We start from the raw sequence: 24,816 nt of genomic DNA, 5'->3' as shown, positions 1-24,816 counted from the left end.
TCGCCTTCCTCCCCCCCCCAGCTCTGCCTCTTCCCAGCTCACTTGTTTGCGGAAAACATGCTGCTTGGCGGCGGCCTGCAGGAACCCTACCAAGGACACGCGAAGAGCACAGGCACAGGCTCTTGGCTGTCCAGTTGTTGTTGTTTTTAAACTCACCACTTTTAGAGGCAGTGCAAAGGCAAACTCTGGGAGGCACGCACGGGGCGAGTGTCTTGGTTGTCTTCCTCCCCCTCTGCCCAGAAAATAGAGCGGGCCCTGGAGGAAGAGGGGGCTGCCCGCTACTAGAGAGGGCATGACTGGACACAGGCTCCTGGCCGAGCTAGCGCACTCCCCCTGCAGTTCCAAGGATGACTGTCACCAGTGGCAGGGCCGACACCTTGCAGCCGCCACTCCTACCAGGGGGTGGTGCGCCGGCAGCCACGAGGCCATGCCAGCCCAGAGCGAATGAATCAGGAGGCTGGCAGCCCCTTGGGCCATAACTGCCCCTTCGCCCTGCCCTGCCCCGCTCTGCCTTCCCAGAGCAAGAAACCGAAAGAGACATCTCCCTTTGCACTCTGCTCACTCCCCGCTGAAAATGTCTGGGTTTAGTTTGGATATGGGGTCAGCCAAGGAGTCGATCGGCTTCATCTAATTCCTGCAATGGGTGAGTGGTCACGGCCAGAGGCGCCCAGCCAGCAGGGCCTCAGCAGGCTACACAGTGCAGAGCCAGGATGCCGCACAGGGCCCGCAGCTGGAGTGGGCTCCCTTGACCCCCCTCCAAAAGGGTCAAAAGCAGAATGCAAAGGAGGCAACCGGGGGAGGGGGCACCACGTGCGCATGCATGGCATGAGCGGACGTGCAATCCGGGCTCTGCGATTTCTCACTGCCCCTGCCGCGCCTGGGGGAGGATTGTGGGGTTTTTTGGGGGAGGGGTGTTGCAGCCACTTCCTCCCCCCCTCATCCCGAGCAGGATAGGGTGAACCTTCCTCCCGCCCGCTCTGCTTTTACCCAGTTTAGTGCCTCTGCCTGCATTTCCCTTCCCTTCCCTTCCCTTCCTGTTGTTCTCCCCCCACCCACCTGCCGGATTTATAAACACAGGCATGGCCGCCGGTCTGCAAAGTTTAATGCTTCGATTCCTTCTAGGAAACGTATTATGGCTTTTCCACACCCTAATCCTCCAGCAGTCTATTTTTGGGAGTTTTTCCTCTACCCCCCCCCCCCCCCGCCTTTGATGCATACCATAGTTGTGCTGTGTTCGCCCTGCAAACCACGTGCCTATGCCATGCAATCTGCGGTGAGAGGTCCCACGGTTCCAATGGGTCGTTCTTAAATCCACTAAAAATTCTGCCTGAATTGGTTGGGGTTTTCCCCCCCTCCCCCCCCCACGATTGACCTCTTTCCCAAGAACACCATAAGTGCCCGTTATGTTGCTGAAGGAATCCAGAGAGGCTTATAATAAGCCGGTCTGAGGCTAATAGCTGAAAATGGGATCTTTAGCGAAGGAGGGGGGTTTGCAAGGGAAAACTACCGTGTGGGGGTCTGATCCAGGGGGCTGTGGGGGCATGAAATTGGAGGAAAGAAGAGCAAAATGGCACCTCTGTTTTCTACTGCTACCAGATGGCGTCCCTGAAGGGTGGCAGCGTTCCTGGCGTTTGTTTATGTTTCCTGTCTGATTTATTGATAAAAGGGTGGGGGACTGGCTGCTGGCGACTGGGAGTACAAACAGCTTAGCGGCCAATAGAAAAGGGGTGTTTGTAGTTCTCACTTGAATTGTGTAGTAGTCCATGGTACTCTCTGAGCTTGGTTGTTTTCTTAATGACGTTTCATTACCCAGTTAGAGGGGGTAATGAAAAGTCTGCAAGAAAACATGCAGGTTTGGAGAGTACCAAGGACTCCACATAATAATAGTTTCATTTTTTCAAACTTGGCAACTTTAAAATGTGTGGACTTCAACTCCCAGAATTCCCAGGCAGCAGTTGAAATCCACACATCTTAAAGTGGACAAGTTTGAAACAAACAAACAAACATTGGTTTATATTGAGGGGTAAGATGACTGGTTTGGTGATTTAAAAAAAATATTCCCAGTGTCTGAATTCTGGGAAAGAAAGCATTTGAATATTAATGAAATCCCTATTTCTTTGGGAATTTGGGAGCACCTTAAATACAGATATTGTTATCTCTCATGGAAGCACATAATCAGATTCTTTAACACTGCACCGCATTATAGTTCATAGTACACTTAGTCCTTGACTTACAACTGTTCATTTAGTGACTGTTCAAAATCACTTAAAAATGATTTATGACTAATCCTTGTACTTATGACTATCAGAGCATCCCCATGGTCACATGATCAAAATTCAGGAGCTCAACAGTTAGTATTTATTTAGAATAACTGCAACATACCAGGGTCCTGATCACTATTTCTGATTCATATTTATGACGGTCACAGTGTCCCAGGGTCATGTGAAGTGACCAAAACCTGCTGCAACCACCCAGCAGATGGGGGGAATAAAAACCAAACATCCCCCCCCACTGCACCCCTGCTACCAATCCTCAACAGAAATGCTCACAACAATGAAAACCTTGGGCAGGAGGAAGAGTACCGCCAGGTGGGCAGGCAGGTGTCTTGCTCGGCTGTGGCTTGGGGGCACTTTTTTCAGTGCCATTGTAACTTTGAACAGTCACTAAACAAACTGTTGTAAGTCAAGGATTACCTGTAGTTTATCACTTTTTCCCATTTTTTTTGGTCATCAAGTTTTTGACACCTTGCTAGGTGACTGGTGGTACTCAGATATTGCCATATCGTAAAAGTGGTACAATGGGTGAAAAGGTTGAAAAGCCCTGGTACAGGGTAATTATTCAAGCTTTAGGCTTTTTTCTCTTAGTAGAGCATCTAAGATACTGAAGGAGAAATAAGGATAGGCACCAGTATGGTGAAATAGGAATTCCTTTTTCTGTTCTTCTCCATTTCAGGCATTCCCCATAACTTTTAAACCAACATTTGAATACCAAGAGACTGCAGTAAGGAGAGAAGGTGTTGTCTTCCCTCCTAGTCCATTAATAGAAGCCATATCCACATTAGGCTTGGGTATTAATTGTTTCGGTTGATGGAGCAGAAGTAGAGAACCATTTGATTGAAAAAAAATCCTCATCCCACTTTAGACATGAATACAGTAGATACACAATGATGTTAGGAACTGAGATTCTTTACTGAAATGGCTTGTCTGTCAGCTTCTTTGAAGGATGCAAATTTCCTAACTTCACATGTTCTTTTTAATATCTAGGTGGCAACTAAATATGAAGTTAGTATCTATGCACTGAAGGACTCTTTGACCAGCAGACCTACCCAAGGTGTAGTTAATACTCTGGAAAGTAAGTGATCCCACGTAATCAAAATTGCCATAAACCACTGAGCTGAAAGGCGAAACATTGTGGCTTTTTAGGCTATAAGTACAAAGGAGGGAGCATTGTCAAAATACATAAAGTCATTTTCCATCTTTGACATAACAAAATTGTATGTCATTCAGTAAAGTTAACTGGTACAGCATTCAAGACATAAAGGAAATGCCACTTCACACAGCATACATAACTGAATTATTAGACGATGTGATGTGGTCAGCACTGCAGATGTTAAAAGGGGATTCAACAAATAAATAGGTCTGTGTGTTTATCAATAGCTGAGGAGGATGGCTGTGCACTATCGTGAGATTCAGAGACACTGAAATATAGTCATGTAGGGATCTTGGTGTGATATGACCAGGGCTTTTTTTCTCATAGAACGCTCAGAACAGAGTTCTGGCACCTTTTTTGGATGGAACCTTGTAGGGTAGGCAAGGCGGGTTGTATGACATGTGTGAGTTCCGGCACCTTTTTCTTATACAAAAAAAGCACTGGATATGACTATTGTCCTCATATTCTTCTCTAGGGTTCTATGTAGTCATTTCATTATGCATTATGAGACAGTGGACAAGAAGCTAGGCTTTTGCTAATCCAATAAGACTACTATTACATTCTGGTGGAATTATCAAAGTAGAATATTCAGAACTCAGGGTTATGGAATTATCAAGAAAGAAACAACAATCCTGGTTTCCTCCTTCTTTCTTGGCCAATATCAGTCAGTCTTAATAGAAGAGAAGAGATCCAACCCACAGCTCCTGTTGTGTGGGGTGGCCCAGGGGTCGGTTCTCTCTTCTCCTATTTAATATCTACATGAAGCTATTGGCTGAGATAATCCGATCATTTGGGGTGAGGTATTACCAATATGCAGTTGATACCTAGCTATAGATCTCTACCCCAGACATATTGAGTGATGCTATGGATATCCTATCCCAGTATCTAGAGGCTCCAGGGGCCTGGATGAGGTGCAATAGGCACCGACTCATTCCAAGCAAAGTAGAGTGGCTTTGATTATTTAGTTCTCCTGGGAACGGGGTTCTTCCATCTTTGGTACTGGATGAGGTAGCACTGCCTTAGGCTTTGTGCACAATCTGGGGGTCCTCTTGGACTTGTGGCTCCTGCTTGAAAAGCAAGTGACAGCTTTGACAGGAGGGCCTTCGCACATCTTCAGATTGTGTGCCAATTGTGCCCTATTCCTGGTGCGGGGAGCTTTATTCAGTCACTCATGCCATTGTTACCTCTCATTTGGATTATTGTGATGAGCTCTGCATGGAGCTGACATTGAAAAGCATTTAAAGTTGATACAGAATTTGTCTGTACAGTTAATTAATGGTGCCTTTTACACCATACATGTAACAGCATTACTTTGGGAGCTGCTCCATTGGGTTTCCAGATGCAGTTCAAGGTTTTGATTGTCACCTTTAAAGTGCTACATGGCTTGGCATATAGTTCCCAAAGGGACCATCTTCTCCCAATAATTTCTACCCATCCAATTTGGTTTAATAGATTGGGGATGCTGTTAGTTGGTGGAAACCAGGGGGAGTGCCTTCTTGGCAATAGCCCCACGCCCTTAGAACAAGTTTTCTTTTGCTGTTCAGGATGGCCCCAACCCTATTAGCCTTTCTTAAGATTTTAAAGACCTGCCTATGTGCCTGAGCCTGGGGTCCTGAAAATGTTAGGGGCTCCATTACCTGGTTGCACTGTTAATTTTTATGTAATTTTTATGATGATTTTTAGTTGCCCCTACATATAATTTGTAACTGATTTTGTGTTTTTTCAGATTTAATTATTGTGATGCTGTTTGTCATTCAGAATCAATTGGATTGAACATAGAACATAGATTCTATCTATTGAATATTGAATCTATTAATTGAAATGGGCAGTTATATGAAATTAATCAATCAATCTCGGCTGTAGACTGCAATTTATTTTAATCTATTTTTCTTGGAAACTTCTAAGCCCAGTATGACCATTATATTAATGATGGACATTCCACTTTTTTGGTTCAGATGTTAGTGCTCCCCGTAGGGCTCGTGTCACAGATGTCACAGAGCGAACCATCACAATTACCTGGCGTACCAAGACAGAGGCAATCTCAGGTTTCCAGATAGATGCCATTCCCGCAGGTGGTCAGAATCCAATTCAAAGAACAATTAGTCCTGATGTTAGAACCTACACCATTACTGGTATGTGAGCATCATTTCTGTACCTTGAAACGTTTTATGATAATATTTTGCAGGAAGGATATTGCTTAAGGATATCATGCAGAACAAAACAAAACTCTGATAACTTTCTACCTCTTAAACCTTAACTAGGGTATTTTGTCCATTTTTTAATTACCACATTTAGAATACTATAAGCAGCTGGGCAGCTCCAAGGAGAATTCAGAAAACATTGATTTTGCTACAGCTGAAGGACCAAATCTTGTATGGTTTTCAGTATTTATAATTCCTCCCTTGGGATAATTTCTTCAGAGCTCCTTGTCTCCTGAGTTGCAAATATTAAGGGTCGCATTTGCTATGGGCATTTAATAAATTATTTCCCCCATATCATTACCACATAGTAGGTAGGAGAAAAGCAATCATTGGTGGAATTTTATTTTTTTGTGCAACTTATAAAGGTCCGGGAAACTTTGGTTTCCCCCTCTTGTCTTTTGTGATTGTGGAGATTTAGGTTTTAGAGGTTCCCTGCCTGTTCATTTCTTTCCTGCCATTATATCTTCTGCCCTAGGCTCCAGGTGATCGTTATAATCTAGTCTGATTTTCCTTCCTTCAGTTTCCATGGTGCCCTTAGTTATTGTTTCTTCATTTCAGAATTGTGCAGGGATTTGAAGACAGATATAGATATAATACTGTCAAAACAAAGTAACAGAGGTTACCTCAGTTTTTCTACTCTAAGCCTTGTAAACTGAATTTCTTTTAACTCCTTGCTACCTATTTTTAATGAATTTTAGTATGTAGGTTTCCTCCAATCAGAACTTTACATAAAGCACCATTGATTTATTTTTAATGTTTTATTTGATTTACAGGCTTGCAACCTGGCACTGACTACAAGATTTATATCTATGCGCTGAATGAGAATGCTCGCAGCTCCCCAGCAGAGCTTGATGCTTCCACTGGTAATGATACTGAGCAAAAATTCCTATGGGCTGAATATAGAACTTTGGTCTTTATAATCCTTTGTGACTGGTTTCTGTCTCCAGCCAACTTCTGAGATGAAAAAAAAATATATGACAGTGTCTGAAATACATGGAAATTGCAATAACTAATATTTATTTAAATGTTTTTGTTCCTTAGCCATTGATGCACCGTCCAATCTGCGCTTCCTCACAACTACAAGCAACTCCTTGTTGATCAGTTGGCAGCCACCACGGGCCAAGATCACAGGCTACATAATCAAATACGAGCAAGTTGGTGGCCCAACCAGGGAGCTACTTCCTCGTCCTCATCCTGGTAATACTGAGGCCACTATCACAGGTATGAACTTTTCATAATGAAGCTGAAACATCAAACAGTACTGAGGAAATGTAATTTGGCAACATTCAGAATCTCTGTAGTCAGAGGAAATAACAATGAGCCTTTGAAACTGCTATTAACTGCTGGAGTACAAGGAATAGCATTGGCTCCCTGGGTTTACAGGAAAGATTTCCTCAGCTGCACTTAATATTGTGAGGATTGAATTCGGAGTCTTTTTGCTTCTAAATATTGTGAAGAAGTTTTTTTAAGTCTAATCAAATTGGAATTGGTGTATTGTGTAGTAACAATACATTATTAGGAGATGAAGTAAAGCATTGCTTTTCAAAACTAGGATGTGTTCTCAACCTAGTGATTAATTTTTGAAGACTAGATTTTGATCGCATCCTAACATGTTTTCCAATTATAACTAATTTTTCTTGTCTTAGATCTGAGAAAGAATAGTCCACAAGGGTACTTATTGCATGATATGCTACAATATATCCTGGCGATTGAAGGCAGATGAAAATTTGGTTTTTTAAAAGTGATTTGTAATGCTTTATAGCATTTATAATGCTATGATGCTGTATACCACCAATATAAAATATTTAAGATAACGTAACATATATTAGAAAAGAGTAATAAAAGATAAAATAATAAAGCTACAGAAATAGATAAAACTTATAGTTTGATTATTAAAAAGTGAGCAGGCTTTGCCTTTCTGAACATCTTAAATCCTGAACTGGCTGCAGTGTCCTTTTAAATTTGTCTTCCATCAGATCTGGAGCCAGGGACAGAATATATCATTTATATAACTGCTGTGAAGAATAATCAGAAGAGTGAACCATTGATTGGAAGAAAAAGAACAGGTAATATTAACCTAGATTTCATTCCTGTATCTTCAAATAAATCCTATGCAATTCAGTGAGAAATATTACATAGCATTGCATGGTATACTTTTGTAACATATATAAACATTGTTTATAACCTGTCATTACTTAAATGTTGATTTATGCAAAAAATAATAGAATTCTAGCTTTTTTTCATTTCATGGATTTAGTTAACCTTTCGGCTGAATTGTCTATAAAAATGATTGAATTAAAGTGTTGTCTAGCCTCTGAATTTGGCAGAAGGTATGATAAATGTATTCCAGATAAATTGCTTTGGTTCAATTGGATATCAAAAACCTCTGAGAATGATTTTTATTTATTTATTTTAAAAAAACCTATTATATTATTTAAAAAATTGACCCCTCATGCTATACTAGTTTATTCAGAATGAAAATTCTCTCTGTTCAAGAGTATTTAACTTCAGGTAAATAGAGAATTTTATATTAGATTTTAATCTAATGTTAATTTAAATTTTAATTAAATTTAATCTAATGTTGAATTAGATTTTAGCTACAGTTTAATATTTCCTTATTTCCATCGAATCAGTAAAATAAAAAAGGAGATAATTTGGTTTGGATCATTGCTTCCAGTGGGTTAAAAATATCTTTCCTGCTCTATCCCTGTTTCATTATTTTAGTGCTTTCATCAGGTCTAAATCAGCTACTTTATACTTTATGAAAAATAATGATTTATAACAAATAAATTAATCCATGTTTCATGAAACTATGCATTCATTGGTGAAAGAGAACTGCTGTTTTATATATGATCTTATAACCAAAGGGCAGGAAATGGATCCATAAAACTCTTATGAATAATTTGTTGGCTCTCCAGTTGGCACTGTAGATTCAGTGTTGAAGCATAGATGGGGATCCAAGGGTTGACATCTTAGGAGAACTGATTTTGTAAATATGTCCCAAGTGTAATGTAATATATAATATTTCTGTCTTAAGATTTTTTTTGGGGGGGGAACCAATATAGCAGTAAAGGTGGCTCAGATGTTAAATTCATTTATTTATAGATATCGAAGTAATTCAGTAGTTTGGCAAATGGGACTTTTGCTTTTTATGGATCTTTCAAAGTTCTTTGGTTGTCATTCTAATTTGGCTTTAGTTCCTAATTCCAATGCTTTCTTTTGCCTTTTGATTCAAGTGCTATGAGAGTAATTTAACCAGGCTTTGCAGAATGTCGCTTTTTTGAGAATATTGCTAAAATTTAATTGCTTGAATTACGATATTATGGGGCAGATTTCCTCCATCTCAAAAGCTCCAGCAAGGGTTCCTTGCTGGAGCTTTCAGCACCTGGCTTTCACTGCTTCTAACCTTTTTTTGGCTAGATGAGCTACCCCGGCTGGTAACTCCACCGCATCCTGGTAAAAGGGTGACAGAGATCTTGGATGTGCCTTCTGTTCTGGAGAATGTACCTTACCTCACAAACAACCCCTATGACAATGGAAATGGTATCCCAATTCCAGGTTCTTCTGGTCAGCACTCAATCCTGAGCAACCCAGGTCAACAAGTCATTGTAGAAGAATTTGGGTCTCGAACCCCCACAACTCCAGCAACTCCAGGAAGGGCTAAACCAAATAGGGAAGAACAGCCAGTGGTGGTGATCCGTCATCCCATTCAAGTTCCTGATGTTGACAAACCCTCTTATCATCATACCCTTCTATCCAAGGATAATTACACAAGGCCCCAGGAAGCACTTTCTCAGACAACTATCTCATGGACACCTTATACAGATAGCTCCGAATACATTATTTCTTGCCAGCCTGTTAGTGATGAAGAAAAACCTACTGAGGTAACTTAGATGAACTGTCAGTGATGAAACAATGTGCCCATATTACTTTTACTTTAATAATAGCTTCAGTATAAGATCTGGTAAGCTGAACCAGTTGTGTTGATGTGTGTCCACTAAGGGCAACAATGAAATTTACATATCATGAAGTTATCATTTAACAATGAGGATTTGACATGGTAAGCAGTAATGCTGCCTGTGGTTGAGGATTATTGTGTTTCTTAAGGAGAGAGTTGTAAGTTTGAGAAACCACAATGTAATGTAGGTTGAAGTCTCTTCTGGAGACCAGAAATGGCAAGATTGGAAGATGAACAGTTCTAAATATGGAATCAGACAAAAAATATCCTGAAATAGGGATTTTTATAGAGCAACTTCATATGGAAACTATTTGCAGCAGAGTTTGGAAGGGAGATGAATAGGAAAGCCAGGTAAATCTGGTAAGAAACCAGTATTTTAGAGGCTAGAATGGAAAGAGCTAGAAATTGGCAAGGTGTACATCAAAAACAAGGGGGTTGATTGCTGCATTCATACCACATGCTTACTAATAAGCTATTGAATTTACTTATTTTCTCATTTTACACAATAAAGTGAATCTAAATTAACCCAATAAGATGGGTTTGTACAACATCCTAAGTCAGAAAAAAAGACCATGATCAAGATGATGAACACTAGACAGTAAATGGAGAAGTATTCTGGTTAAGTATGTTCTGTGAATACAGCTTACTTAAGTAAGCTCTAAAGCAGTGCTGTATATTCTTTTTTGTGCCAATGGCTGAATGTTAAGTGAAAGATTGGAGATTCCAAATCAGACATAATTACCAAGAGGTAGATAGGATCAACATTAAAGATAAATGAAAATAGGTAAGAGAATTATTCCCCATCTATTTTATTGTATTCACTGCCGAGACAGTGAAAATTACAATTTGGTGACCACTTTTGCAGAAGCTCCAGGGGCTACCTGTAGGGCCTTTGTACTTGGGATTCCTGTTGTATATCTGTCCTGTAAATAGTAGCACTTGTTCTGTTACCATGCTGCCTAACAATAACTGGATTAAAAGATTAAAATATAACACGAAGAAGGGTCTATGCTGAAAAAAATCATTGCAATGGAAAAAGTGAGCCAGTTAATTGAACATAAATGGAAAATAATTACTAATATTAGAGAGAGTATGCTTTAAATAGTAAAATAGCTGATAAGAGCAAAATTTGCTTAAGAATGACTTCTTAAACAGGGCTATGTAATTTTCTTGGCAAAAAATGTCAAAGTAGCTTTTTCTAAAGTTTGTTCAATTTCCCAGTTTAATCTGGAGATATGGATCACCTGATACTCTCCTATCTGTATATTTAATTAGGACTGCCCTTCTGAATTCAGCTAAAGTCTGCTGAGTGCTGCCACCTCAGTAGAGTTTGTATCTGAGTAAGCACATTTAAGTGCAAAGCAATGAGCTGCCAATCAAAACATCTTTACACTGAAGAAAATTGTACTGAAATTAACAAGAGTTGTGAATAAAAAAGGCTAATGTTAGATTCCAGGGTAGATTTCTGTTGTCTAAAAAGGCACACAGAGGAAGGGAAACAGAGTATTCCTCACACTGAAGATAATATGAAAGTTAGGTTAAGGTTATAATGCAAATCCTTCCTCCTGGTGTTTTTTTTTCTAAATTGCTCACTGCCTGAAAAAAAATAAGAATCAGTTTCCTATATTACTAGAAAGCAAGAAAGTTTTAAAAACTGTGTTTTAAACAAAATTTTCTCAAACCACAGATCAAAGTTCCTGGTGTATATTCTAGTGCTACACTTACGGGTCTTACTAGAGGGGCAACCTACAACATCATAGTAGAAGCAGTTAAAAATCAGAGAAGACACAGAGTTCTTGAAGAGATGGTCACAGTGGGCAATAATGGTGAGTGGAAATGAGAAGATTCTACTTTTATGTTTATGCTAATTTTATTTCACAATCATTGGCATTTTTTATTTGTTTACTAGTTGATGGAGAGGTGTGGTGGTTCAGTGGTTTAAAATATGCTGGAGAAGGTCAACTCTGGTGGTTCAAGTTCTACCACCATGTGACAAAGTGAGCTCTTATCACTTGCCCCAGCTCCTGCCAATCTAGCAGTTCAAAAACATGTAAATGCAAATAGACAGGGCTTTTTTTATAGAACGCTCAAAATGGAGTTCCGGCACCTTTTTTGGATGGAACCTTGTAGGGTAGGCAAGGCCGGTTGTATGACATGTGTGAGTTCCGGCACCTTTTTCTTTTACAAAAAAAGCACTGCAAATAGATAAACAGGTATCACTTTGGTGGGAAGGCAACAACACTCCATGTTTTGCCACACATTCCGTGCTGCGGCATGATGTCATGCTGGCCACATGACCATGGAAACTTCTGGCAGAGTGGCCTAGAGACAGAGATGTGCACTGCCCCCTAAAGTCAGCTATGATTAATGGAGTAAAACCTACAGGAACTCCTTTTTTATCTTTTACTAGTTAATGATTGCACTGATTTCGTGTTATCTTCCTAGTCCTTTAAAGCAGAGTTTCCCAACCATTTGGGCATTAGGGACCGGTTACATGGAGAGAGGTTTTTCTGTGGACTGGAGGGGGCGTGGTTTTGTGTGCTGCCTGCAACACGCAGATGGGAGTTTGCTTGTTTGTGTGGCCTGGTTGCTGGCATGCTGCAGCCCAGTACCAGTCCATGGACCGGGGTGGTAGTGGTGGTAGGGAAACCCTGCTTTAGAGAGCACACACATCCTTTAGAAAGTCTTATAGATACACATAGTCTCGTTTACCTATACAACAGCCCCATGAAGGGAATTTTTTCTGAGGGGGGAATGCTTATTATTCTTAGTCCAGGATCCTAACTACCATAGCTTTTCAGTTCTTATGTAGGCTAGTAGGCTAGTTAAAATAACCTGTTTAGAATACTTTATTTTCCCCTGACTACCTCCCAATATATGGGGTTGCTGTTTCATTTGCAGATGGGAGTGCCCGCACAACTAAAAGCTTTTCTCTGTTAAAAAAAAACTCATTAAGAAAAATGTATTTAAAGGGAAAAGTCTTAATGATAAGAAGAATCCGCACCCCCAATCTGAAATAATATGGACACTACAACCTCTTCATAGTTGGTCTGAGTATCTAAAAAAGGCAGACATTCACAGTCTAAATTCTTCCTATAACACTAAATGCTCCTCAGCATTTGCCCTGGGTAGCAGCAGCTTCCCAAAATGTCTTCTGGGAGTTTTCTCTAGAAGGTTAGAACATTTTGCATGTACACGAGTTTCTCTGCCACTGAATGTGGGTGTTTTTCTTCCCTGTAGCCTTGGCATGTGGAACTTGAAATCTTTCCAGGGATTCTCTTCAAGGAGTGAAAAGCCTTAGGAGTTGCAAGGGTCATAGAAATTTTACATATGAGACACAGAGTTCAACATGAGAACATAACTGCATACAGTAGGAGCATTTACAATCAGTTAAGAAAGGATGTCTCCATTGGAGAGCCTTGGATACAAGCAAGAATAATGGATTTTAGAGCAGGTCTCAACATTCTCCCTTTTCCATGTCCCTCCACAGAAGAAAGCATTTTTTTCTGAAATGCAGATTGATGATCTCTCTTTTTTCCCTCTGTACAGAGATGAGATTGTGCAAAGATGAGGAAGTTGAGCTACTAAGAGCTGGCTTGCTAGACCATTTGAAGGAAACAACTAGTCCTTTGGCAAGTTCAGTTCCCCTTTCTGGGTTATAGTCTGAGCCTAATCCTTGAATGTGCACTTCAGTTCTTAAATATGCTGCCTCTCACAGTGGGAAGTACTGATTTATTTTGGAAATAACAAGGGAATCTGAGTGAGAATTCCACGGCATGTAATTATGATGAGGCATCTGTTGTAAGGAGTGTAGAAAGGTTTCACCATTACCTGCAGAATATAAGGAAGGAAGAACTTACAATGTAACAATGTTTATTTACTTTGCTTTCCAGTTTCTGAAAGATTAAGCCCACCTACTGATGATGCGTGTTATGATACCTTCACTGGTTCTTTCTATTCCATTGGGGATGAATGGGAAAGGATGTCTGAAACGGGATTCAAATTGTGGTGCCAGTGTTTAGGCCTTGATAGTGGACATTTCAGATGTGATTCTTCAAGTGAGTACCTTCTTGTGCATCTCTTTTTCTAATATTTTTTTTTAAATTCCATTTATATCCCGCCCTTCTCCGAAGACTCAGGGCGGCTTACAAGCTTAGCAGTAAGCTAAGTTAAGACATACTGAACTCTAAGAATTAATTTAAATAATCTTTCTACACCAAAATAATGCCCATACTTTGTTTATAAGTTCCCTTTTTGTAGTCTACTTTGTCATCTAACTTGAAATTACTTTGTTATGCATTTGTATTCCTACATTTTATTTTATTAGTGACACTATTACTGGCAATTGACAAGTTATTTTGAAAGCATAGTTCTTGGTTGGCATGTAGAAGTTAATCAAAAATATGGTAAATAAAGCTCCGATTATTCTTACGAAGACATTGTACAAACATGGTGCAACTTGCATGCTGAGAGTCAGGATTATGTCTTTTTAAAGGTGTAAGGAAAATGAGTCAAGTTTGTAGTCATTCACTGGGGGAATTTTGAGCCAGTCATTGTCCTGTTACTCAACCAACCCATTCATGTCTGTCACATGAAATTCCACCAAAATTATAATTTTATCAGAACTCTCAGATTATGTTGCTGCTCTTGAGGGTACTATGGTCCTAGCCAGAAAATTACCTTTGCCTAATTATGATTTAGTGTCAGCATAGGGCCCTATCACTATATCCAGACAATCACACAATGCACATTGTAAGCATTTGCAGACATTATTAGAATCCAACTTGGAACCTTATGTTGTGATTCAGTGTCAGCCTGTGCTCCCAGCAGCTGAGTCTGAGGAATCGGAGGAGGAGGAGGGGTTTGGAGAGCCTTCTGTGTCAGAGGGAGGCTCTGATGCACTGCAGGACTCTCAGCCTGGCCCCTCCAGTTGTATTCCTCATGAGGCTCAGCTGTGTGAGGAGGAGGTGTCGGACTCAGAGGAGTCACAGCTGAATCTGTTCAGAGATGCTAAAAGCAGAAGGCAATCCAGCAGAGTAGAGCAGAGAAAATCAGTGAGGCAACTCAGTGAAAAGAGGAGAAGACATTGAGAAGCCACGCCTTGGGACTGATAATAAAAGGGGAAGGTGTGGGCGGTGCTGGTTGCTGAAGGCAACCGTTTGGAGACATTCAAAGAGAATCCTGGTCTGTTTTTCTAATCTGTTTGACTTGTTGGATGTTTTGAATCATGTATTTTGGAAGAAAATATTCTGTTGCTTTTTTGTTTGAAAGACTTTATTATTTGGAACTGTAAAAAAAATTGGGTTGGGTTTTTTCCAGCCTATTGATTGTTAAAAGGAAAAAGGGGCTGTTCCTGACATACAAACAGGGCCGGTCGTAGGCTGGAACAGAACACCTTAATTGATTGATTCAACCATACTATGGATTACTCTGAGCAGTTATTCCCCTGGATTTCCAACCCTGTGGAGTCAAAAAGCTTGCTAAGACAACAACAGTAAACAGTAATCCTGAATTGTGTATGATGTATGATGTATTTTATATTACAATAGTAAATCAGGTATTGAGATGAACTTTTAGTAAGAAAGTTTGGCTGACCCTGGAATGTGGACATGTAAATTGCTATACATTTGAGTAGAGGTCATAGTGGGACTCTTATCCACAGTGAGTCACTGATCTCACTGGAAGGAGCTGTTCTGGGGCTCAAACAGGGAGTTTCTAGGCATTGTGCATCCAAAGACACTGGTAATTGAATCAGGGTCCTTCAACACCATTACTAAGTTGGTTTGAACTTAAAGCAAGAATTCACATTTGCAATGGTAGGAAATATTGTCTGAAATTTACTTGGGAAGGATTGTTGTTGATAATAAATAGCAATAGTGTATAGATTTATATCCCACTTCATAGTGCTTTACAGCTTGCTCTCTAAGCGGCTTATAGAGTCAACAAATTGCCCTCAATAATCTGGGTCCTCATTTTACCGACCTTGGAAGGATGGAAGGCTGAGTCAACCTTGAGCCAGTCAGGATGTGCAGCCAAGCTTTCTTAAGATGTCCAACCATGATTAAGTTGTCATTTCATTTCAATGGCCCTGGAGCAGAGCTCTTGCTTTTTCAACTAAGATGTTGCTCTGTGTAGTTTCCTATCATCAGTAAACCAATTTCAGGGGACAGGCAGTACAATAATCAACTTGTATTAAAAGATGCTGCACTTGCAGATGATTCAACTTCCACTTATTACTTTGGTTCATTCAGAGTGGTGTCATGACAATGGGATGAACTATAAAATCGGTGAGAAGTGGGATAGGCATGGAGAGAATGGCCAGGTGATGAGCTGCACTTGCCTTGGGAATGGAAAAGGAGAATTCAAGTGTGACCCTCGTATGTATTTTTCATGAATAGTGTCTCTAACTTATGCTGTATTAAATAGAAATATATAATTTTTCAGAATTCAAATAGTTAAATATAAAAAGTTAGGATACAATTCTTACTGTAATAGAAGAACAAACAGTCAGCAGTTCATGACCTGATACACTTGTAGAGTCCCTACAACTATCCTCCCAGCCATTATGGAGCTACAGTTCCTTCACCCTTGAATTGCAGCAGGAGTCCAACGTTTTTGTGGAATGCAGATTCCCAATTTTTTTTATGACAGACTAAAGGCTGTCACTTGGCCTGTGGATTGTGGACCAGGGCCCTTCCAGAAAGGTAGATGTAATTAGGATTGGAGGATTTTAAGATTTACATATGGATTTGGAGTACCAGACTGGACACTATTGACAAACTTGAAGAGTTCTGGAATTGGTTTTTCTTTTCCATCTAAGAGGGAGGGAACTTCTTTCTTGCACTAAAGGGCAGGACCAGCACCAATGGGTTCAAGCTACAAGGGAGGAGGTTGAGGATAGACACCAAAAGGAACTGTGTGAACTGTCAGCCAATAGAATAGGCTTCCACATGAAGTGATGAGTTCTTTGCTAGATATTTTCAAACTGAGCAGGGGGTGGATACAATGATTTCTGTAATTATTTTCAACTCAGTGAAATTTTTTCTTCATAGATAATCATGGGGAAAGAATCTGCAAAAATGTGCTCATACTAGAAAACTATAGAGTTAATTATTTAAGAATAGTTTGGCAGTGTTTTAGGATGATGAGATAATGACAATGCATGCATCAGTTAACAAAACATTAGTAGTTCTCCAATTTTTGAAAGATTTATTGATTGCAGATGAAGCAACTTGTTATGATGATGGCAAGATGTATCATGTAGGAGAGCAGTGGCAGAAAGAATATCTTGGGGCCATCTGCTCATGTACTTGCTACGGAGGACAACAGGTAGGTATTTCCAGTGTGTGTGTGTGTGTAAAGTTTAAATTAAATCTGCTAAAATGCTTATCTTGGAGTTGTTGATATTATATTATTTCCATAATCCATTGTATAGCCACCTTATTTAAATCTGTACATGGAAGCAGGTTTCTTTCTGTTCTTCAAATGCTTTTGGACTCTAACTACTAAGACCCCCAGCCCAAAGACCCAGTTCAAGAAGGAGGTGAAGTCTAACAACATTTGAAAATACCCTCAAGAACATTCAGGTTTTGGTTTTTTGTAAATTTGTACAGGGCTGGCGTTGTGACAATTGCCATAGACCTGGTGCATCTGAAGGTTCACCTAGTCAAACCTATTTACAGAGAGAGCAACAAAGCACAAACACCGTAAGTAAACATTTGCTATCTATGTGGCTCTTAAATTTTAATCAATACTAAGAATAGAATATTTTTCCACTAATTGATTGCACAGGAACTATGTGCATATTTTGTCCTTGGATGATGGGTGAATATTACTGTGTGTTTCTCACAATTTCACCCATTTGCCTTCTGTGAAATGGGAGTAAATAAGAATAAATATGAAACTCTGTCTTTGGTGCTCAGAGTCCCTTTGCCTTATCCATTGGCCAAAATACTAGAGCATATATACTAACCATTCTAAAGCAAATTTCACAGCTTCCTAACATGATTTATAGGAAGTACATATTAGTAAGTAAACTCTGTTGTATAATCTGGCAGCCTTTGTCTGTCATAGATTTCCACTATATTTAGGATTTCAAGATTTTTTATTTGAAGGAGGAGACTGATACTTGAAAGTTGGTTGTATTAGAATTCAACTAAAAGCAGTTTGGTCTAGTGTTTAAGGAGCCAGGTTGGAAACGAGACTGTGAGTTCTAGTCCTGCCTTAAAAATGAAAACCAGCTGGGTGACTTTGGGCAAGTCATAGGTAGTAAATCAACTCCTGTCCCAACCAGTGGATCAACACTTATAAAAAAAAGTGGACCCTGCATTTGTGGGAAAATATTAGGGGAAAAATAGCTATGTTAGATTTCAAATAATTTCAGTTTATTTGGTAAATTATATGGATCTATTTGCATTTTACATGATAGAATTATAGTAATATAAACTAGAAAAGGGAAAGAGAAAAAATAGATCCAGGAAACTACAGACCTATCAGCCTGACCTCAATACCTGGGAAGATTCTGGAAAAGATAAACAAACAACAAATCAGCGATGCAAACAAAGTCATCACTAAAAGTCAACATGGGTTTGTCAAAAACAGATCATGCCAGACAAATCTTATCGCATTCTTTGACCAAGTGACAAAATTAGTGGACCAGAGGAATGCTGTAGATATAATTTACTTGGACTTCAGTAAGGCATTTGATAAAGTAGATCACAATCTACTACTAGATAAGATTGAAAAATGTGGGTTAGATAGCATCACCACCAGATGGATTCATAGCTGGCTGACAGGCCATACTCAGCCTGTGTTCCTCAATGGAACTGCATCTACATGGAAGGAAGTGTGTAGTGGGGTGCCCCAGGGCTCTGTTCTGGGCCCAGTGCTCTTCAACATCTTCATCAATGATTTGAATGAGGGGATAGATGTGGAACTCATCAAATTTGCAGACGACACCAAGCTGGCAGGAATAGCCAATACTCCAGAAGATAGGCTTAAAATACAGGAGGATCTGGACAGACTCGAACACTGGGCGCTATCTAACAAAATGAAATTCAATGGTGAAAAAAGTAAGGTTCTACGCTTAGGCAGGAAAAATCAAATGCACAGGTATAGTATAGGTGGTACCTTGCTCAATAGCAGTAACTGTGAGAGGGATCTCGGAGTCCTAGTAGACAGTCACTTCAATATGAGCCAGCAGTGTGCTGCAGCTGCCAAAAAAGCCAACACAGTGCTAGGCTGCATTAACAGAGGGATAGAATCAAGATCACGTGAAGTACTAATACCACTTTACAATGCCTTGGTAAGGCCACACCTGGAATACTGCATCCAGTTTTGGTCACCACAATGTAAAAAAGATGTCGAGACTCTAGAAAGAGTACAGAGAAGGGGGATGACTGGGGGACTGGAGGCTAAAACATATAAGGAACGGTTGCTGGAATTGGGTATGTGTAATTTAACGAAGAGAAGGGTGAGGGGCGACATGGTAGCAGTGTTCCAGTATCTCAGGGGCTGCCACAAAGAAGAGGGAGTCAAGCTATTCTCCAAAGCACCTGAAAGCAGGACAAGAAACAATGGATGGAAACTAGTCAAGGAGAGAAGCAATCTAGAACTAAGGAGAAACTTCCTGACAGTTAGAACAATTAGCCAGTGGAACAAACTGCCTCCAGAAGTGGTGAATGCTCCAACACTGGAAGTTTTTAAGAGGAGACTGGACAGCCATTTGCCTGAAATGGTATAGGGTTTCCTGCCTGAGCAGGGGGTTGGACTAGATGACCTCCACGGTCCGTTACTACTACTTCTTCTTCTTCTTCTTCTTCTTCTTCTTCTTCTTCTTATTATTATTATTATTATTATTATTATTATTATTATTATTATTATTATTATTATTATTATTATTATTATTATTATTATTCAAAATATAAAACACTTTATGCAAAGCACTTTTCTATGTAATGTAAGCATCAATTACATTACCACAGGTGTCAAAAGTGCATTTAAAAAGCAAAGTATGTGATTATGTATTTGGGTCAAACATCAGGATCTAAGTACAGAAGGGTGGAATTTGCATCCTATAGTGTCACATGTATTTTGATCTAATCTCAGGTTGCTGCAGATGGTGAGGCACTGAATTTTTTTTCTGAAATGGAATGGTTATTTTAAGATTTTTCATGAAGAGCCTACAGGAATAGCTGGCGAGGCCCCCCACTTGCACATGTGCAGGGGCGCTAGCACTACCACCAGTGTCACTGGTGCTGGCAGCCCGTTTGCGCATCCACATGGGTGCCAGTGGCCCGTTTATGCATGCATGCTGGTGCCAATGGCCTGTGTGGGCTCCAGCAGCCCATTTGCGCAGGTGCCAGCGGCCCATTTGCGTATGCATGTGGGTGCACACAACCTACATGCACATGCTATGCCACCACCATGCACATGTCCATTTGCGTATGCACTTACGGGCTGCACACACACATATTTCCCTGCTCCTCCCTTTCCTTCCGGGTTGCGAAGCCAGAAAGCTCTGGCCTACATTATAAATGTTCAGATTGTCTACATGTTCAGTAAGATACTTGTTGCCTTTTAACATTATGACTGCTAATTATATTTATCCATGTTTCCTCCAGCAGAATATCCATTGTCCAATTGAATGCTTCTATCCCTTACATCCACACTCAGATGCACAGAACCGACGTGGAGATTAATTATCAAGATTTTAACATCAAGCAAGAAGAGGTTACAGCCAACATTATACTATAAATACTACTTGGAGAAAGCAGATCTATCTTATCTTGTGTTAATGAAAGCATTCAGCTATCATATTTGAGCTTCAAAAAATCTAGATGACCACACAAGAGATACAAAACACTTTAGATTCTTTTCTGCCCTCTGGTGGTCATCTGGATTTTCCTATCCCAGGCCTGATAGCCTTAAAACAGCTGCACTTCACTTTTGCTCAATTCACAGCTTGTCCAAAGGAGAACATCCTGGTGCATTTCACATCTTTTCAGCAAGGAAGCAGATATGCTGTTCATTCTTAACTCAAAGACTTTCAGTGTTGTTCCATATTTTCCTTAAAGCAACTATTGCTAATAATAAATGCTCATCAATTCATAAACACCCCAAAGCTCATAAAAGTTGGAGAAAATGAAAATTCAAATGAAAATCCAAAAGAAATATGTTCTGCTAACCATGCAGACTTCAATAGGAACTGCATATCCTATTACTGTGATATTTATAATATTCACAGCCTTAATCTTTATAAATGATCCTAATTTTTGCCCTAGCGGTATATAGTATCTTGTACTGTTATTTATCAACACCAATTTCCTTTTATACCTCCCCCCTCCATCTCTAAATGTCTTTATATTTTTCTACAAGAAAATACATTAAAGACATTTAGTATATCATTGACAGAAAAAATTGGTATAATTATGGTCAGTGATTTTTATACTGTAAGTGCCAAAGCTTTCTGCTGTGAGAGACAATTCTTTTAATAAAAGGTTTCACCAAACTGTTTCTTAGAATTGTTGTCTGAATTTTTCTAATTACTCTGAGCTCAACAATCTTAAATCACTTCTGACACCACTGTTATTTTTACCAGCATACAGAAACAGAATAGAACCGATATTAGATACTATAGTTAGCCATAGAAAGTTTGCTAAATTCTTTAATTCCCTAATTTTTTTCTCAAAATAAAGCTCTGAAGGAAATTAGATTGATAGTAGATTATTTCCCCATTATTGCTTAGAGAACGTTCTACCTGAGTGGAAGTTTTAACCGTCTTTTTAAATATTCACATTTTGGTCCATCAACATAGGAACCAGAATGAGAGTAAATTTCTGCAAGTAAATTATTAGGAATTATTAGGCTTCAGGGATCATAGTCCGATAGGGCTATCATATTCACCTATAAATGGGAGATAAAGTATGCATAACCATGTCAACTGTCCGATTAACAAACTTAAAATCAAGGAATCTTCAAGGCCTTGAAGTGCCATAAAAGATAAAACTTTATTGAGTACATATCTCTGAAGAAGCAAAACCAGCTCTGGTTTTCCTGCACAAAAAATTGCCTAGTTAACATTAGCTTCCCTTAACCCCCATCTACTGGGTGTTCACATTGCCCAATCATATATCTTTGGTTTGTTATTAGAAAGGTCCACTTCTCCACCAGACACCTGGGTTAGTGACCATAACATTCTTGTAGGCTCTCACGATCAGTGGATGGCTTCTTAAGAGTCCTGTTTCCTCCCTTCCCCATTTCTGTGGCAAGTTGAGTAATGATAGATGTTAGTAGGCATCTTAGCGATTCAACCTTGACAATCCAGGTCCCAAGATTCTGTAAACTAACCCTTTCCCTTGCACTAGATGTGATTGTGACTATGACCCTTTCTTCCTTGGTTGTGAGCAGCCTTCAAGAGCTTGAGCTTACTGTGCAGTTATGAAGGCAAAGACACAGGTCTCTTTAAGAGAGGCCTTAACAGGAGCAGTGTACATGTGAATGCTCAGTCCAAAGCACCTTGGTACAACAAATATCTATTGGGAGCAATATATCAAATTGAAGAAGTTGCTTAGGCCATTATGTTTCAAGTATCTTTTCCCATTTCTGTGTGAGGGAGTCAAACATTTTGACTCACCATCAGCAGGTCAAGCTACAGGGTTTTATTAACGGAAAGGACTGTACAGACTTCAGATCTTGTGACTCATGTACATATATCCTACCCAATTAACATACATAGTTGTACTTGACTGGTCTATACAGGTATCAAGCATGAGAAATAAGGAAAATCAGGCAGCTCAAATGAACATAAAGGTTTATTGTAAGCTTAAGCTCTACAAGAATCTGAACTACTAACGGTCAAAGCAAATTGGCAGTAGAAAGAGTCAATGAAGTTCAAGGTGGGTGGACTTAGCTCTCTTGTGGGCATGGAGGGACTCAAGACTCATGACATTTGACCCCGCCCTCAAGCTCAGTCTACTCATTTCCTACAACAGGAGAGGACTGCAGGTAGACATCAGCTTACAATGTTTTGTTTAGTAACTGTTCAAAGTTACAAAGCCAGTGACTTACAGTGAGGGAAAAAATCATTTGATTCCCGATTTTGTACTTTAGCCCACTGACAAAGAAATGACCAGTCTATAATTTTAATGGTAGGCTTATTTTAACAAAGACAATAACAAAAATATCCATTTTTTTTCAAAAGTTATAAATTGATCTGCATTTTAATGAGTGAAATAAATATTTGATCCCTTCACAAAACATGACTTAAGACTTGGTGGCAAAACCCTTGTTGCCAATATCAGAGGTCAGATGTTTCTTGCAGTTGGCCACCAGGTTTGCACACACCTCAGGAGGGATTTTACCCCATTCCTCTTTGCAGATCCTCTCGAGGCAGCTCCCTCCACAGATCTTTCTATGGGATTAAGGTCTGGAGACTGACTAGACCACTCCAGGACCTTAATGTGCTTCTTCTTGAGCCACTCATTTGTTGCCTTGGCCGCATGTTTTGGGTCATTGCCATGCTGGAATACCCACCCATGACCCTGGCTGAGGGAAGGAGGTTCTCACCCAAGATTTGACAGTATATGGCCCTGTCCATCCCTTTGATGCAGTGAAGTTGTCCTGTCCTCTTAGCAGAAAAACACCCCCAACCCTATTTGTGATAGCCTCTCAAGTACTGGAAAACAATTATATCCCCCCAATCCTTCTCTTTGATAGCTAGGTATACATACCTAGCTCCTTCAACCGTTCATCGTATGATTTAGGATCCAGATCCTTTATCATCTTTGTTGCTCTTTTCTGCACACTTTCCAGAATATCAACATCTTTTTTCTATTGTAGTGAAGTGAATGCAGTATTCCAAGTGTGCCCTCATTAATGTAATATAAACCAGTACTTGTGATCTTGATGATGCAGTTTGGGACTGCACTGACTTTTGAGCAAGTTGCAGCACACTGCTGGCTCATACATGGTGGTCCACTATGTGGTGGTCCAGTAGGACATAAATCCTTCACAACTACTAATGAACCAGGTACCACCTATTCTGTACTTGTGCATTTGGTTTTTCCTGCCTAAGTGCAGAAACATGTTTTTACTATTGAACTGCATTTTATTACTTAAGGCCCAGTATTCAGATTTGTCAAGGTGCTTCTGGATCTTCCAAAGTGTCACCTATCCATTAAAACATTTATTAAAACATTGTTTTAAGTTATCAAAGGACAAGAAAGCACAATGGAGATTATAAAAGCAAGACAAAAAAATTAATACAACATACAAATAATCCTTTTTCCAAGAACTATCACTATCACATTCCCAAAAAGACAAAAGATACTTCTATCACTTGTATTAATTTAACAATTGGTATCATTCACATTCAACTTGTAGCCCTTTATTGTCTCACGATTTTAGAGTTCCAGGACAACTAATACACACACACAAACACACACACACACACATGTCTGCAATCCCAAATATGGGATTGCAGGAAGGGAAGAACTAAAAGTAATGTAACTTTGTATGCTGACACAAATGTGAAAAGGCTGCCATCATACAGCTTTGATTAATGAGAGGTCATTTTTGTGTTTGTGTGTGCGCTTGCCTTCAGGTCAGTGTTGACTTGGCATCAATTTCAGATGAGATGGATACATCTACAAATAATAAAGTGATGTCAACATCCTCCTTTCCCATTTCTTATGATGCTTCCCTGCACAATTGTTCCATCCAGAAATCACCATATTTCTATCCACGTGGAATCAATTTCAGGAGAAACTGCCATTCTACTGTAAATGAACATCTCAGTCAGGTTCACTAATTTAAAAGAACAAATTTCCACTATGTACAATTCTTAGCTGAGAATGATAAAAGCAGTAAGTGATTGATTTTATGTGTTGATGGAAATCACATCCATGCTAAGTTCTTAAAAGAATTCAGATTTACTATTGATAAGTTTTGCGTTTTTATTTTTCAAGAAATTTTCATAACTTTTTATCTTACTTTAGTACTCTCAACGTTATATATAGAATTTAGCAGATTGTGTAAAGAATATGCTCTGAAATACTGATTTTTAAATATTAGTGGTGAAATAGGCGAAGGTTGGTATGAATAAGAGTTATTCCCAGTTCATCACAGGCTTCAATCACAACTTGGTCAGCAGCAGAACCAGACGGGGAAACAATGAACTGGACTCCACTCTGAGAAAGAAAGACACAAACGTTTAATGAATCACTTCAA

General features: G+C 39.6%; 2 protein-coding genes across 7 annotated transcripts in view; one reads left to right on the top strand and one right to left on the bottom strand.

The window, feature by feature from the left end:
• FN1 (fibronectin 1) overlaps positions 1-21,092 on the top strand; it is a 160,757-nt gene extending 139,665 nt beyond the window's left edge. For 4 of the 6 annotated variants that reach the window (XM_083354336.1, XM_083354335.1, XM_083354334.1 and 1 more), the window contains 12 exons: positions 3,264-3,351; positions 5,385-5,561; positions 6,404-6,493; positions 6,672-6,851; positions 7,607-7,696; positions 9,051-9,514; positions 11,276-11,414; positions 13,482-13,646; positions 15,840-15,965; positions 16,811-16,917; positions 17,202-17,294; positions 20,211-21,092. In XM_083354336.1, coding sequence (XP_083210462.1) covers positions 3,264-3,351; positions 5,385-5,561; positions 6,404-6,493; positions 6,672-6,851; positions 7,607-7,696; positions 9,051-9,514; positions 11,276-11,414; positions 13,482-13,646; positions 15,840-15,965; positions 16,811-16,917; positions 17,202-17,294; positions 20,211-20,288 — 1,797 coding nt within the window. In that variant the 3' untranslated portion in view covers positions 20,289-21,092. The remainder of the gene's footprint in view (positions 1-3,263; positions 3,352-5,384; positions 5,562-6,403; positions 6,494-6,671; positions 6,852-7,606; positions 7,697-9,050; positions 9,515-11,275; positions 11,415-13,481; positions 13,647-15,839; positions 15,966-16,810; positions 16,918-17,201; positions 17,295-20,210) is intronic. The other 2 variants (XM_083354333.1, XM_083354332.1) reach the window with 2 other exon arrangements.
• A 966-nt stretch (positions 21,093-22,058) lies between these two features.
• The window catches only part of ATIC (5-aminoimidazole-4-carboxamide ribonucleotide formyltransferase/IMP cyclohydrolase), a 61,730-nt gene continuing 58,972 nt past the window's right edge, over positions 22,059-24,816 (bottom strand). Inside the window, exon 16 of the mRNA XM_083374473.1 lies at positions 22,059-24,776. Coding sequence (XP_083230599.1) covers positions 24,657-24,776 — 120 coding nt within the window. The 3' untranslated portion in view covers positions 22,059-24,656. The remainder of the gene's footprint in view (positions 24,777-24,816) is intronic.

Source organism: Vipera ursinii, assembly GCF_947247035.1.
Source record: "Vipera ursinii genome assembly, chromosome: 1".
In the NCBI taxonomy this organism is placed as follows: domain Eukaryota; kingdom Metazoa; phylum Chordata; class Lepidosauria; order Squamata; family Viperidae; genus Vipera; species Vipera ursinii.
Note: the sequence above shows the minus strand (reverse complement) of the source record. Positions and strands in the feature narration are given on the sequence as shown.